The 15,000-nt window shown below is 39.4% G+C and overlaps 2 protein-coding genes across 3 annotated transcripts in view; one reads left to right on the top strand and one right to left on the bottom strand.

Moving 5' to 3' along the window:
* Positions 1 to 3,880, bottom strand: part of LOC138042830 (protein SPMIP2-like) — a 5,034-nt gene extending 1,154 nt beyond the window's left edge. The window contains exons 1-7 of one of the 2 annotated variants that reach the window (XM_068888851.1): positions 3,773 to 3,880; positions 3,112 to 3,230; positions 2,241 to 2,273; positions 1,263 to 1,334; positions 762 to 820; positions 502 to 545; positions 71 to 245 (exon numbers count right to left, since the gene is read on the bottom strand). In XM_068888851.1, coding sequence (XP_068744952.1) covers positions 71 to 245; positions 502 to 545; positions 762 to 820; positions 1,263 to 1,334; positions 2,241 to 2,273; positions 3,112 to 3,230; positions 3,773 to 3,860 — 590 coding nt within the window. In that variant the 5' untranslated portion in view covers positions 3,861 to 3,880. The remainder of the gene's footprint in view (positions 1 to 70; positions 246 to 501; positions 546 to 761; positions 821 to 1,262; positions 1,335 to 2,240; positions 2,274 to 3,111; positions 3,231 to 3,772) is intronic. The other variant, XM_068888852.1, reaches the window with a different exon arrangement.
* A 6,943-nt stretch (positions 3,881 to 10,823) lies between these two features.
* LOC138042829 (voltage-dependent anion-selective channel protein 2-like) overlaps positions 10,824 to 15,000 on the top strand; it is an 11,359-nt gene continuing 7,182 nt past the window's right edge. The window contains exons 1-2 of the mRNA XM_068888850.1: positions 10,824 to 10,910; positions 13,864 to 13,936. Coding sequence (XP_068744951.1) covers positions 13,864 to 13,936 — 73 coding nt within the window. The 5' untranslated portion in view covers positions 10,824 to 10,910. The remainder of the gene's footprint in view (positions 10,911 to 13,863; positions 13,937 to 15,000) is intronic.

Raw genomic sequence — 15,000 nt, 5'->3', positions numbered from 1 at the left:
GCATACAGTTCTTTCTGTTTCTTCCTAACTCTTCCTCCGATTGGCAGACAGTTCTTTTATTCACACTTACGATGTAGAACTTGATTGTGTTCCTGATCGTGGCTTACTTCCAAAAACAGCGGATTGAGGTCTAGAGGTTATTTGCCTAAATTCAGTGGTTCTTTGTGGGGTTGGTGTGTGAGACCTGAACTGTCTTCTGCATCTCGTGTGTCTTTCAGTCCGACTGCATTGTGGAACCTGTTCATCTGTACAATGTTGCCAGCAGTAAAACTTTTAGACAAGTGGCAAAAATACTTTTGATTATCTCATTCTAAAATGGGAATCAAAATTAACCCATGTGGTGTTTGTAAATTGTGCAATGGGGACTCTGTACAATTTAAGCCTTTCTTTGCTTCTTGTGATTGGAAAATGAATAAAACTAACATAATTTCAGGCTCAAAACTATTTCCTGGAAAGTCAGTGTCATGGTAATCACTATTGAAACTGCCATATCTTGTTTACCTTTGTTTTCATCCTCTTCTTGCTTGTCATTTGGACCTGGATACCTACAAAGAAGGTTGCCATGTGTAATGGTACTTCTATCAAAGTTTGCCTTCTTATAAAGAAATTTGAATATATGGTCACATGTGTTAGCAAGCAAAACTCATGATCTACCGTACATGTATGTTTATCCCGTACCTAGAAAAAAATAATCATTTTACCGTGATTGAAAACACTGTCATTTGCCAAAAACAGTCACTATAAACATATACTATACATACCATGGATTTTGATATAGGTGCGTGTGTCTATCCTCTGTAGCTTGTCTAAATTCACCAAGCTGTCATTAAGGAAATTAAAACAGTTTTTGACAAAGTGAATACTATTCCTTTATATTTGTGTTACAGTAGTTTTATAGGTAGAGGTGTTTTTAGATCGATATTCCTAAGAAACAAGACTCATCCTTGATACCAGTAATTATTAATTTATTATTAATAATTAATTAATCATTTAATTAACAATAATCATTACCCTCATGATTGGTCATATTTACATTATACATCCCGAGGAATGGAAGTCTAAAAATAGCTCTTTAGGGGAACCTCTCTTGTAAGTGACTACCCTATCCTTGTAAGTTTTGATTACAACATGAAAGAAGTAGGCTTCCATTGCTTGTGACTATCTGGTTGATTTTACAAACATCATCCATTTTCTGCTTAAGATTTAAACTCAATTGTAAATTCTTTCTGCCTAAGATTTAGTAAGGGTAAACTAAGCAACACCTTGATTTGGTGCCCACTTCTCAATAACTGATAGTCTGAGTAAAACTGTAATCCCCAGCCGATTCCACCAACCTGCAATGGATTAATAATGGGTGAGTTTGCTGGTTATGGAGTTGTATGATCATAGTATGCAGGGAAATTCTTTCTGATGCATGCGGTCACCACTTCCACATGTTTCTTTTTATGTCTGCATAGAGGGCAACATACACATGTGATTTTTCCTTGGAAAATGCACTTGTCTGTCTGATAATTCATGATGATGACAATACTACAGCATTATTTTCGTTTTCAAGTGTACCTCTTAATTTGGCCTCCAATTCCATCTTTGCCTAAAGCCAATTTGTTTCTTAGTTGTTGTTGTTGTTGTTGCTGACAGCATTAATTTCTGCCCAGATCACCTCCCCCTTAAACTTTCAGCTAAAGATACTATACTCCAACCTGAGCCCCATTTTCTCCTTAACCTACCGGTACTTATCCCCAATCACACAAGACTGCTGTTGTTGAAAGTTTGATTGGCCCTTCACGAACTCCAAGGCATGTTAGATTGTGGCCCCTCATATTCTTTCATTATGATATCTGATTAGTTTTTTCACTTTTGCGAGTTCTTGAAACTTCACTCCAAAAGGGGGTATAGCATCTAACATTTTAGTTATTGTTATTATTATCTAGTAGGGTTGTAGTGGGCAGCTGCACAGATCATAGTTTCTAATATTAAAACCATACTGATCCCCCACTACTGCGCATACCTTCATATAAGTGAGGCCTCAAGGTAAATTCAGCATTGGCAAGACAGTGACACATTTTGCACCAACCAAGTTGTACTTAAATCTATGTATGCCATGGGAGTAACCCTAAACCCAACCCTAACCCTAAACCTGAAATTCTTTCCACTTTTTGAGAATGTTGTTGACTCTAAGATCATCTAAAAAAGAAACGCCAGCCAAAAAATTGAAAAATAATGCACAAGTCATTTCATACCTTTGCAGACTTGGGCACCGGGTGAGGGCAGCCCTGTTTAAGATAAAGAAATCCATGGCAGAAGGAGGAAATTTAAGAAAGAATAACCAAACTAAGAATTATCATTACATGTATTTTACTTTTATAGACTGAGCAATGTAAAAGTCAGTGCAACTCAAATTTTTTGGATGTAACGTGATGAATATGATCTCTTCACCTATACCATTTCACTCTCCCTAAACTTTCAAAAATAGCAACACCAATAAATTATGGTAATATTATTATTATTTTCCTGTAGGGAGGTATTGTGGAGGTGTCGGTCCTGGTTAATATTCATGGGTAACAATCTTCTTTTATTGTATTTCCTCATGGAAGATTTTTTTTTGTTTTGGCAAATGTCACTCTTCGCCCAGTTCTGCAAACAGGTAATGCCACACGTTTTGAAACCTCATAGAAAAATCATACAATGGAGTGCCCATTTAGACTATGTGCTAGACAGCCTTGACCCCAGGGTCTCTCTTCTTCCCTTGCAGCACGAGGAAGGGAAAAAGAGAGAACCTGGGGACGAGGTTGTGTGCTAGACTTTCTGGTTTGAAATAATAGGGGTTCTCCTCCCAAATAGGAGCAAATTGTTTCATTTTTACTGGGCTTTTCACTCTCGTGTAGGTTTGCATGTGCCGTTCACAATGGGATTTTGAGAGGTGAAAGGGTCCAAAAACCAACATCCAAATAAATTCTCAGTTATGACAAAAATTATTTTATCTTATCTCTTATCCTCCTCCACATACATTTTAAAGGGAACCCATTTCACTCCACCCCCATCTCCACCCCACAAGGGGAGCATTGAAAACAAATGACTCTTTCAGCAGAATTTGTCTTTAAAATTGCTTACTCGAGATGGCCTCCAAAGGTAGTTAAGATCACTGGTCCCCTCTGGCGACATTGTACCGATTCCAACGTAAGTATTTGGATTAAGGACTGTAGCTTGGTGATCCCGTATGCCATCAGGGCCTGTTTTTGGCAATGAGTAAAATTAATATTAATGATAGTATCTGCGACCATTGCTGCCCTGTGTCCGTTTCTGCTAAAATCAGTAAAATAGTTAGCCTGACATGAATTGGCACTCTGAATTCCAATAAATTTATAAGGTATACATATAAAAATATTTTTCAGCGGCATTGGAAAATCGCAAATTCAGATTATAATTTGAATGTATTTAAGGCTAGCATTTAAATTTTGATTGATGAAAATTCATTAAGGCTATTAAATATTGAAAAGAGGCTGCATGAACGAAGCCGAATTTGAAAGGTACAGGATGAAAGAATTATTATCGCTGCCATCAGACAAATACCAAAATGAAAGGCGAAAAAGCTTTTTGATGTCAAACTGATGACATAAATACGGCTTGAAAAATGAATTAAGATGGAAATTCATATGCATCATACGCAAAAGTCAGCTTAACACATGTGAGATTCCGATGCTAGAGGAGTGAGGATTTCATCTTTTTAGTGCATAAAATGTTAAATTTCATCGCTTATGAACCAACATCCTACCAGTGAAAAGCACGTCTCCGCGCCCAATGTAAGGGTTATAATATTTATCAGATCCTTTCCAGGATAAAACGCTGGCCTTTTCAGACATTTTGTTTGCGGTTGAAAGACCTTTCCGGACGCTGTTGCTAAGCGACAGTCCAACAGGTTGTCTCTGTGCGTTACCCTGTTGTCACGCAAGCACGAGCTTGCATGGAAAACTATCAGCTTAGAGTTCCAAAATCAAAAAAAAGGGCAAAAACAACAACAAAAAAAAGATGTCTAACGCCATTAATTATAAGTTCATTTTTTTCTTGTCGAGCACGCTTGTTTTTCCTGACCTGATTAATGTTTGCAGTCGAATTCCGCAGACAGCTGGTTGCTAGTTTTGTCAACAACACAGGCTGTACAGCGGGTAAAATTGACGACTGCGAAGACGGAAAGGAAAGGAACTTTATTCAAGTGTCTAGTCGTTCTAGCGCCGGGGCACTAATTGGGGACACTGTAAACTGAAATCAACAATTAATGCAAATCAAGTCAAAGCTTTGAAAATGACCCTTTTTTTACTGAAACCACATGGTATAAATGGTGAGATTTCAATACATTGATGTTGGTTAAATATCGACTGTACTCGTCGATTATCGCCTTCCAGGTGCAATTTCTACCTGTAATCTGCGTATTTGCACTATCTGATTCAAGTTAGCCGATTAACTGGTGGATTGCGTGACAAGTCACAATCTACCCACTCACGATCCCGCTTGGTTTGAGGATATTCTAATTTTTTCGTGACACAGGTCACATAATGCTATTTACTGCCTGTCATTTGTCATTTATATGGCTTTATAGCTTTCGTTTAGCGCCTGTTTTAGTAGCTTTCCGCAGTTCTTAATTATAGGGGACGTAGTGGGAAAAGTCAGTCTTGTAAATGCGGTAGTATGGAGGTCTTGTATAATATAAGCTTTGCCTGGCCCTGGTGTTCAATTTCGTAGGCGTACCTTCACGATTAAGCCCGGATTTTAGCCCGCTTTTCGCGAATACCAGTCCTGTTGAAAAACTGCAGAGAGAGGACTTAGAGATACTAGTAAGTTGGGACCTTGGTCATGAGTCAGGAAGCTCAGTTCCCTGAAACATTTTCTACGACTTACGACATGTGCTTATTATGACCTCCTCCAAGTGTATGGAGGTATATCTATGACAAAATTCAATGATCATTAATTGAAATAAAATCCTCCAAATCATAAATGCATCAATCCAAAGCTGAATGGCAACAAGCCGATTCTGCAAATGGTCATCACGGGAAGAATCATAACGCAGACAGGCATAACGCAAACAGCCATAACGTAAGGAGGAATAACGCAGAGGCATAGCGCAAAAAGGCATAACGCAGAAACGCGTAACGCAAAAAGGCATAACGCAGAAAAGCATAAAGCAGAGGCATAACACAAAGGCCCTTTGAAGAATGGAGATTAGCTGCCTACTCCGTAAATAATTTCAGCTCTGTTTCAGATTGTTCAAGGAAAAGGACATATAATCGCTACCGAACTTTTTCTTCCTGTTTAAGTTATGCCTCTTTGCGTTATAACTCTGCATTATGCCTCATTGACTTATCCCTTTTGCGATATGGCCATTTGCGTTATGTGTGTTTGTGTCATGCCTTTTTGCGTTATGCCTATTCTCGTTATGGCTATTTGCGTTATTCCTCTCTGCGTTATGCCTCTTTCCGTGATGGCCATTTGCAGAATCGGCTTGTTGCCATTCAGCTCTGGATTGATGCATTAATGATTTGGTCGATCTTATTTCAAATTTTGTCATAGATATACCTCTATCCAAACAAGTGCTACGCACTTGACGCATTAATTACATTATGGCGACCATTATGGCAGATAGCGGATTGAGCATGCGCATTCGGAAAATCTTAGGGGGTGTTTGCATGAGAAAACTCGCACCAGCGCGAGTTTCACATCGGAGTGACTTCTTGATACCGCGTTTACATACTTACCAAGAGATTATGAATAATCTCTTGTACTTACGCACTTACTTACTTACTTTATTTATTTATTTATACACGGTAAAATCTTCAGTACATATTACAATAAAAAGTTTCATTACAACTACAATGTACACTGTTTTACAAGATTGCCGTGTGAGAGCCCGACCGGCACCTACTATATAGTTGGTCAATTCCCTTTTAAAGTATTCTAGGGAGTCTGATTGTCGCAAGCTGATGGGCAAACTATTCCATAACAGTGCTCCGCTATAACAAAAAGCGCGCTTGCCATAATTTGTGCGCAGCAAAGGCAACTCAAGCTTAGCCTCTACGTTTCTTAAGTTGTATATTGCGTACTGCGGGTACTGAATGGATTCTGAAGGTACGCTGGGGTGAGTGGGGTAAGATCAACGCTTGATAGATTTGGAGGGCAGTGCGCTTTGAGATGTTTGGTCTTATTCGTTTAAGGGCGCCTATAGCTGAACATATCTTCTTGCTAAGATCACCTATATGATTAGACCATGAGAGTTGTTCGTCAATTATCACGAGGTGATGACGAGGTGAACTCGTATCGTGTTTTCCTGAAGGGACACCACCTATCGATAAAACACAAGCGTGAATCCAAATTGGCGATATGGCGTCTATCAGGAAAAGTACGCGTGTGCTACCCGTTCCAGTCCACCGGGAGGCCGATTTCACACCGAAATGAGTGGGCGTTCCTCGTTTTACGTGATACCATTGCGACATTTCGCGCCGGAACGAAATTTTCGCTGCGGTGCAGCAACCGGGGTGAACTCGCGCCGGTGCGAAAGTCGCCCCGGTATCATGTAAACACCCCCTAACACGGCGTGACTCTCTCCAGCGGGGAGCGTGAATCAAATATAGTTGATAGAGGGGATTTAACTATGAATCAAATGAGTCTCAACTATTCGATTTTTTTAGCGGAACATTTATCTTATATGATAAGCCGACAGAGACAAAATTGAAAGTTGTTTCTTTCCATATGGACCATATACAACGTTGAGACGTACAATGTTATTGCAAAGAAAAAAAAGTTTTTTTTGCCTTCTCCTACAACAACTTACTGTCCTATCTCAGAAACATTTCTTTTGTTGTAATTTCTATTGAACAGCTGGAATTCCCCACATACTGGTATCCAAAGTAAATGATTTAAAACAGTCAGTGCATACGCTAGTGTGCGTAGCTAAAAATCTTGAGCTCCGAATGTTAATCCAATCCATATTGTTTAAAGGAATTACAGCGGGCATCGACTTATTTTCGAAGTTGTATTGTTAGTGAAAAAGGTATTGACAAATGTGAGGCCTGTTTATATAAGTTCATCATGCCCCATCAAGTAATGTCAAATGCATCAATAAGGAAGGATATTCTGCAACCTTGAAGTCGCTTGAAGACCTATGACGACAGGACATTTTCGACTGCTACCCTTTAGTTATATGGACATGAATGAAAATTAGTCAATCGGTCCTTGTTTTGAAATCCATATTAAAGGCTTATCTTTTTCTTTACCGCGAGTGCCTGAGCTATTATTGAGGCGAACAAAAATCCAAAAGACTCGTCAAACTGTGGCAGCTCGATTGCATCGGTCTCGGCCAGTTTGCTAAGTGGTTCGAACAAGGGAACCTAACGAGCTAATTAAGCCGAAAGCCTTCAAACGAGGGACATTTGTAGGCTCATTGTAACGAGCATAAAGAATTTCCAAAGAGATATTTTTGCCACCTGGAATAATTTGATCTGTTCTTAAATCTTAGCTGCACTGAAATAATTGTCGGAAAATTTTAGGTAACGATATCTTCATTTCAGAAATTGCTAGCTGAACGTTACCTGCTAAGAACTTAAAACCAAACCATTTGCGCATCCGAAACTTCCAGGTGACATTTTCAATTGCCAAAAATTGCCAAAATATCCCTTCCGCAAAACGTAAGGGCCTACTCTTTCCTGGTTACTCATGAACCTTTTAGAAGATGTTTTAGTAAAGAAATCTGTCGCTGTTTGGAATTGTAGAATCGAATTAATTCCTCCGAATACATATTTCTCAGAAGATTATCCTATTATCATCGCTGAGTGCCTCTGTTTGAACTCCACTATTAGAAGCACGCTGTGAAAGATAGAAGTACAGCATGCATCATAGGCATTACGACCTATAAGGTAAAGCATTGGCGAAATAAAGGAAAAGCCGGCCTTGATGAACACTTTGGAGACGTTATCCGGGGAATTCAATATTAGGAAAATCCTGTAACATCTTTTTTAACGAATAGCACTCTGATTTTTGATTGATTTCAATATTTTTTCGAAATTGGGACCAACTTGAAGCGACTTCGCTTTCAGAACAAGGCTTTTAAAAATACAAGCTTTCCACTGACAAATTGGTGGCCGGGCGTCCCAGGAGGTTTACTGGGAGAAACTTCATGTGGATCTTGGAAGGGAGAGGGTCTGTATCCTCTGTCAGGCGAGGTGACTTAAGGGTGAAAAATCTTACACCACGTGGCCTGTGGACAAAGTTAAGATGATGATGCCTTGACGGGTTTGCCTAAAATCTGGAATCGGGAATCCGGAATCCGATACAAGAACTTAAACCAAAGTCACTTGGTTTCGTGACTAATTTGCGAAACGAAACGAAATGATACAGAATATACCTTAGATACCTTAGGCCTAAACCGTTTACCAATGCTAGCATTAGGCCTAAAAACTTTCGTTTGCGACTAATTAGGCTTAAGGTCATCTAAATGGTAACTGTAGAATTGAAGAGTCTAGAGAAATGATTATTTGAAGGGGTCCATAGCAACAGTTTGGTAGTTAACAACCACCCCCTTAAATGCACCTCATTTTAACTTGGGGGGTAGCTGTGGTGATTTTATTATTTCTACTGCCTTGGGAAGTGCTCTTTAGAAACCTAATCATGAACGGTGAAGGAATACATTGACACCCATCATTGTTTTGAGAAAAAAAATTCAGTTTAAAATTTCTGAGAATACTGTCACCCTTAGAAGTCTCTTTTGTACGGAGCCCTGTTAGTGCTACCCGGGTGTGCGTATACTTTTTATTTACTTCTGGCGAGACTTTTTTACTTTGGGTATGACTCTTGTTTTTATTTGTGTCAGTGGCGCGACTTTTTTTAGCTGGCGCGACTTTTTTTATTTGGCGCGACTTTTCTTAATTTGGCGCGACTTTTTTTGTTTGGCCCAACTTTTTTATCTGGCCTGTCTTTTATGCCGGCGCCTGGGTACGGACCTTATGTATCCCTTATTATAGTGTAATAAATATTGTAAGCAATAATCCTATAAACCCTTGTATACCCCTATATACCCTTGTATACCTCTATATACCCTCAAGAGAGGATTAGGTGAGAGAACGGATCCCCCTGCTCCATCATAGTTTTTTAAAAATCTATTTTTAGTTTAAGTTCTCGTTCCAAGTGCTGCGCTTAACTAAAGTTTCTTTCCGTTATTACAACTGGCAAATCAGGGGCCTGTGTATGGGGGGGTGGGGGGGATCTGCTCGCTTACCTCATGCTCTTCATACCCTTGACTACCCTTGTAAACCCCTATATACCCTTGTAAACATTTGTATACCCTCGTATACTCCTATACTGCCTATATACCTTTGTGGACTCTTTATACTCTTGAATACCTTTGTATACCCGCATAAAACCTTGTATACTTTTGTGTGCCCTTGTATACCTTTAAGTGCATTTCTGGACATAAGTACCTATATATCCCTTACAAAAAGTTAAAAAGCGTTTGTAATTGTGTCGGGGTTTGTGGTAAAAGATGATCTTTTGCTGGACCGATGTTTTTGATAGTGTCGCTAAGGTAGTTAGGTAATCCAGTGTGCCATACTGGTCATCCATATTCCATTATCGGACCGTCTAATAAAGCATCAAAAAACTGACATAATAACTTCGGTTTTGAAGCCTGACTTTCGGACAATTAGTAAGATACACAAGCTTTTGGATGCTTTCGTAGTTTTTTATCAATAACGCTCGAAACGTTGGCTTTCAAATTTCTCTATGGTGGTCAATATGAGATATCAACCCACTTGACAAACCCATTTCTGTACTACAGGACGAAACTAGGTGATGGAAAGTAGTGAAACTACTTCCTGTGGCGTAACGAGGTCAAGCTGCCAATTATATTGTAGAGGAGAACGAGATCTTAAGTGGAATGGCAGTTGCCAACTGCATAAATCACGCTTTTTCGGGGTATACTGAGGTATACAAGAGTACACACAGGTATACAAGGGTATAGAATGCAAGGGTATATAGAGTATACAAAGGTATATGGGCAGCATAGGAGTATAAAAGGGTATACAAGTGTTTACAAGGGTATATAGGGGTTTACAAGGGTAGTCAAGGGTATGAAGAGGATGAGGTAAGCGAGCAGATCCCCCCACCCCCCCCCCCCCATACACAGGCCCCTGATTTGCCAGTTGTAATAACGGAAAGAAACTTTAGTTAAGCGCGGCACTTGGAACGAGAACTTAAACTAAAAATAGATTTTTAAAAAACTATGATGGAGCAGGGGGATCCGTTCTCTCACCTAATCCTCTCTTGAGGGTATATAGAGGTATACAAGGGTATATAGGGATATACAAGGGTTTATAGGATTATTGCTTACAATATTTATTACACTATAATAAGGGATACATAAGGTCCGTACCCAGGTGCCGGAATAAAAGACACGCCAGATAAAAAAGTCGCGCCAAACAAAAAAAGTCGCGCCAAATAAAAAAAGTCGCGCCAAACAGAAAAAGTCGCGCCAAATAAAAAAAGTCGCGCCAAATTAAGAAAAGTCGCGCCACTGACACAAATAAAGACAAGAGTCACGCCCAAAGTAAAAGAGTCTCGACAGAAAAAAATAAAAAGTATACGCACACTCGGGTGGCACTAACAGGACTCCGTAGTACTTTTCCGACGGAAAACGGAAGATTTCTTGGGTTTTATTGCGATTATCGATCATTTTTCGCTTTCCCTCGAGAGCAAGGGGGCGGAGAAAGCCCTGGGAACGAGGTTGCTTCGGAGGATATATCAGAATTCCTACATGACGTAGCCCCTGTACTGAATGACAGTCATCCCCCAGAGCTGCGCAATCTTCACCGAGTTTTGCAGAAGACTGTGAGGCAGCCTAGGACTTCGAGTCGGAATTAAGAAATAATACGGTAGGTTATCTAGGTATTTTAACAAGTTTTATAAACATTCTAAAGGACCGAACAACCAAAGGTAATATTTTTCGAGCAGGGGGATGAAATCGTCCAACTGGGCTGTTTATAGCGGAATTGCCGTGCTTTTGGAATATTGCTCCCGGCACATGTTGCGCGTGTGCAGTTAAAAATTGAATTTTCTGATTCCATCGCAAACAGTTTTAAGTAATCATGCCATTACTTGAAATCGAATTATGCATGACCAGTAAGATTTCAAACTCTTTTGTGCGGTAGTTCTAAGGATCAATCTTTGTTTCATCAAGAAAATATTGCATCCGTCCTTAAAATTAAATAAGATGGTTGAGGGGAGTTGACGAAATCTTGCCCACAGTGGCCATCATCTCATTTTTAGTAGTTATATGGAAGCCTAGGTTGTGTGTAAAAAGTTAAATCACTGCAATTTTGTTCGTATCGAATTGAAGCTCGTTTTTCAGTGACATTCGCCGTCACAGTGTTTTAGAACATGTCATGTCCACGTTGTCGAGTCGTGTATTGTATAGGTTTGGAAATATAAATTTATATCGTCATAATGGAGTGCTTCACTAATATATGTACATATGTACATGTCTGTGTAATGCAATTCATGGGAATTTTTTTATGCTGTGCTTGATTTACTACAGTGAAGAATATTGCGATCTTGACCAGAAATGTGTTTAATCATAGCACTTTCATTTTAAGCTTTTTTTTCGGGAAAACTTTTCTTTTATCCGGTTTATTTCAGCGTAAAAAATTGTTGTCATTTCCTGAGTAGTCTGACAAAGGGACTAAACTTTTCTTGTGATCTGTTTAAATCATTTGTTGGTGAAATGCAGGCACAATTCCATTGCATGTGCACAGGGCACCATACTTTAATTTTATTTAATGTGACTCCAGTCTCTGACCCTCTATCTCTGGTGCCCACCTGTAACAACCTTTCTTTGTTAGTTACATCTTAGACAAATTTGTTTCTTTATTGACATGTTGGCAGGGGTTTTTAACCATGTATGGTGGACCCTAACACAACTATAAGCTTCTGGAATGTGAGAAGTGTAAAATTTGTCATGACATGCAAAGATAATAACCTCCCATGTAGATGAACTACCATGGCTGCTTCTCCAAGGGCTCTTGAGCCGTGGAATCATACTGAAAATGAGGCTAGCACTGCTTACAAATGTTGGAAATCAAAACTTGCACTGAGTCACAGTGAGTGACTGCTGCTCAAGCAAATACCCACTATGTGCGTGGTCAGATCACCCATTTTTGTGCCTTGTCATCTTCAAACTCCATAGTGGGAAGCACTCTAGGTGCCTGAAAGAATATAGAAAAACATCTGTGAGCATTACTTGTTCTAGTGCTCCAGTGCCCATATCCTGAAAGATTAACCTTTGAACTGAAAACAGCCCGTGGATTTATTCCAATGCTTTATGGCCTTCTGCCATTACTACCTTTCAACTGTGGCCCTACCCACTATGGCAAGCAAGGGACTGGGAATGAAGATCTTTCCCCACATGTAAAAATGCTAACTGGTTTACCCACACTGACCATTATTAGTAAAGCAAAAGCTTGGTTCTGAATTTCACAAATTTATAAGACCCTAGTCTTGCTCAAGCGAGAGATCTTCCATCCTCATAGTACCCTCCTTGATGAACTGCACTCTGTTGAGGACATTAAAGCCGTGCATGTAAGTAATGCCATGGCCATGAGAGAAGACTTTAGGCTCATGTCTTGTGAAATGATATTGCTGTTGTCTGCAGCTAGTAACTTTGACCCCTGTGATGAGTATTGTGATCGTGAATCTCTCCCCCTAAACAAAGTGATGTACCTAATGCTTTTTGTCCTCAAGGCAGGGACGGCATGTACCCCTGACCTCTTCAAGGCCTCTCAGTGGACTAGCTGTGTTTGTTTCGCATTACTTCTCAATTCTGGCAAGCTTGTCTGCCTTGTAAGGCATGTTTTAGCTGTTGGCAATGTAGACACCACCCTTTTGCTCAGCTACTCATACTTTTACTTTCTGCATACCTTTTTTTTTTTCACCATTGTGATACAGACAAATATTTGTATGGTCTGATGAATTTCTCCTGGCTTTCAAGATAGTTCAACGTGCTGTGAAAAATAACAAGAAGACCATCTGGCATCACAATCTCCCAACTGTGAAAGAAAGGGGGGTTGGATAGAGGTGATGGGAAAGATGAGGGAGGGATAGGAAAGTAGAAGAAAAGAAAGAAATAACATGTTCTTTTTTAGACCCCCTAAAAACCACGCCCCTGTTTTTTAACTACACCCCAAAAAAGGGAAAATCCCTTTTTTAGACAGTTGATAAAAATAAACCAGTGCAATTAAAATTGTACCAGTTCAAACTATTTTGTACTAGTTCAATATATTCTGTACCAGTTCAGAACAAATTGTACCAAAGGAACAAATTGTACTACAACATACATTCATGTACACATTTTTAATTAGTCCCTTCTTTTATGCCAAACAACGTTATTACTGGTATTATAATATGTTTATAATATGTTCTCCCACTCTGACATTGCCTTGTGGTCTCTGACATTGGCTTGCGCTGCCAACCTGTTTTTGTTAGTTGCACAAGGAAGCACAAACCAAGCTTATTTGTAATTTGAAAGTACAATTCAAGACAGTCTGTCGTTGAAATTGATTTGGCAAATTATACAAGGGTGTTAGAACACTGGCAACGTTTAGGCAACCAGGTAATTCTACATCTTAAGTAAATTGTCTTGAGGTTTAGGCTAATCAACACTGGGTGATCTTGCTATCAGGTAAATTAATGGGTCTCCAACAAAACACATCAAATTTTCCCCTGATGTTAACTTGATCCATGAGGAGATTCAGTTTGTGTGACTTAGAATTCAAGCTACATTTGAAATTAATTAATTTTGGTACTAATACTAACCATTATCTCATTTTTAAGATGGCCTCTTTTGTTCCCCCAAAATATGATGACCTTGGCAAAGAGTCTAGGGATGTATTTGGAAAGGGATATGGTAAGTAAAGTGTAAATTACTTTTCTCTAGAGTATCACCAAGAGAAGTGTCAGTGTGATCTCTTGACAGGGTCACTCGCTAAGTCTTGGTGTTAAGGTGTACTCCTGTGTAAGGTGAAGTGTTAACAGAAAGAAAGTCTAACAACTACAGGGATGTCGCTAAGCACCGGCTGCCGATGAAAATTGCCACTTGAGAAAAAGGTGATTACCGGCTGAATTTTGGCCCCCGATCAGATCGCAAATTATTCTCTACTTTGATGTGTTAACAAAAAAATTAATATCTGTTAGTATATGGAATTATTACTGGAATTTATCGTTACTGGTAAAGAAATAAAAGCATTATTTAAAGTACTGTTGTGCTGTCTTCCCTTTCCCTGTATTTGCCATCTTTAAGAATGCCGGGTGTTGTGATACACTGGGAACAATCTTGTTACCAGGTCACTTTGATGCTCAGCATGAACTTACCGCCTCAATAGAAACTTCAGCTGGGTGATTTTATTCTTAGCTACATCCCAGCAACTAATAAACAAACACTGACTCTGCCTAGCATACACCTGTGCCAATATTCTAGACCTTGAAATTCACACACCATTTCTTGCTAGTAGACCAATAATGTCAGGGTACAAGAGACCTTTTGAGAGTGCTCCAAGTTGGTGTCTACACCAGATCTGTTCTTTTTACGATCAGAACTATCCACCCTCAACTCCACATCAACATCTCCCACATTATGTACATTTTTGTCAGCTTTTTTCACCACTGGATTTCCACCTTGTATGGTTAAGTCTCTCTCGTCACTTTCCACAAATCTACCTTTACAGAACTTCACTGTGGTTTTACTGGTATGCATTTTTCTAGTTCTCTCCCATTTATTTTGATTGGAACTGTTGGCAAGTAATATTATTGATCTATTCAATATTTGATCTAGAAACGTGCTGCATGTAGAGAACAGACCTTGAAGTAAAAATTTCCAGCTTAATGGATCTTCTGCCTCCACCAACGTCTTTACTTGCGTCAAATTCACCACCACAATTTCCTCTTCGACCTAGCCCATCACCCATCCAAAAC

Source organism: Montipora capricornis, chromosome 3 (assembly GCF_036669925.1).
Source record: "Montipora capricornis isolate CH-2021 chromosome 3, ASM3666992v2, whole genome shotgun sequence".
NCBI classification, from domain to species: domain Eukaryota; kingdom Metazoa; phylum Cnidaria; class Anthozoa; order Scleractinia; family Acroporidae; genus Montipora; species Montipora capricornis.
This window is presented reverse-complemented; position numbering and strand designations above follow the sequence as displayed.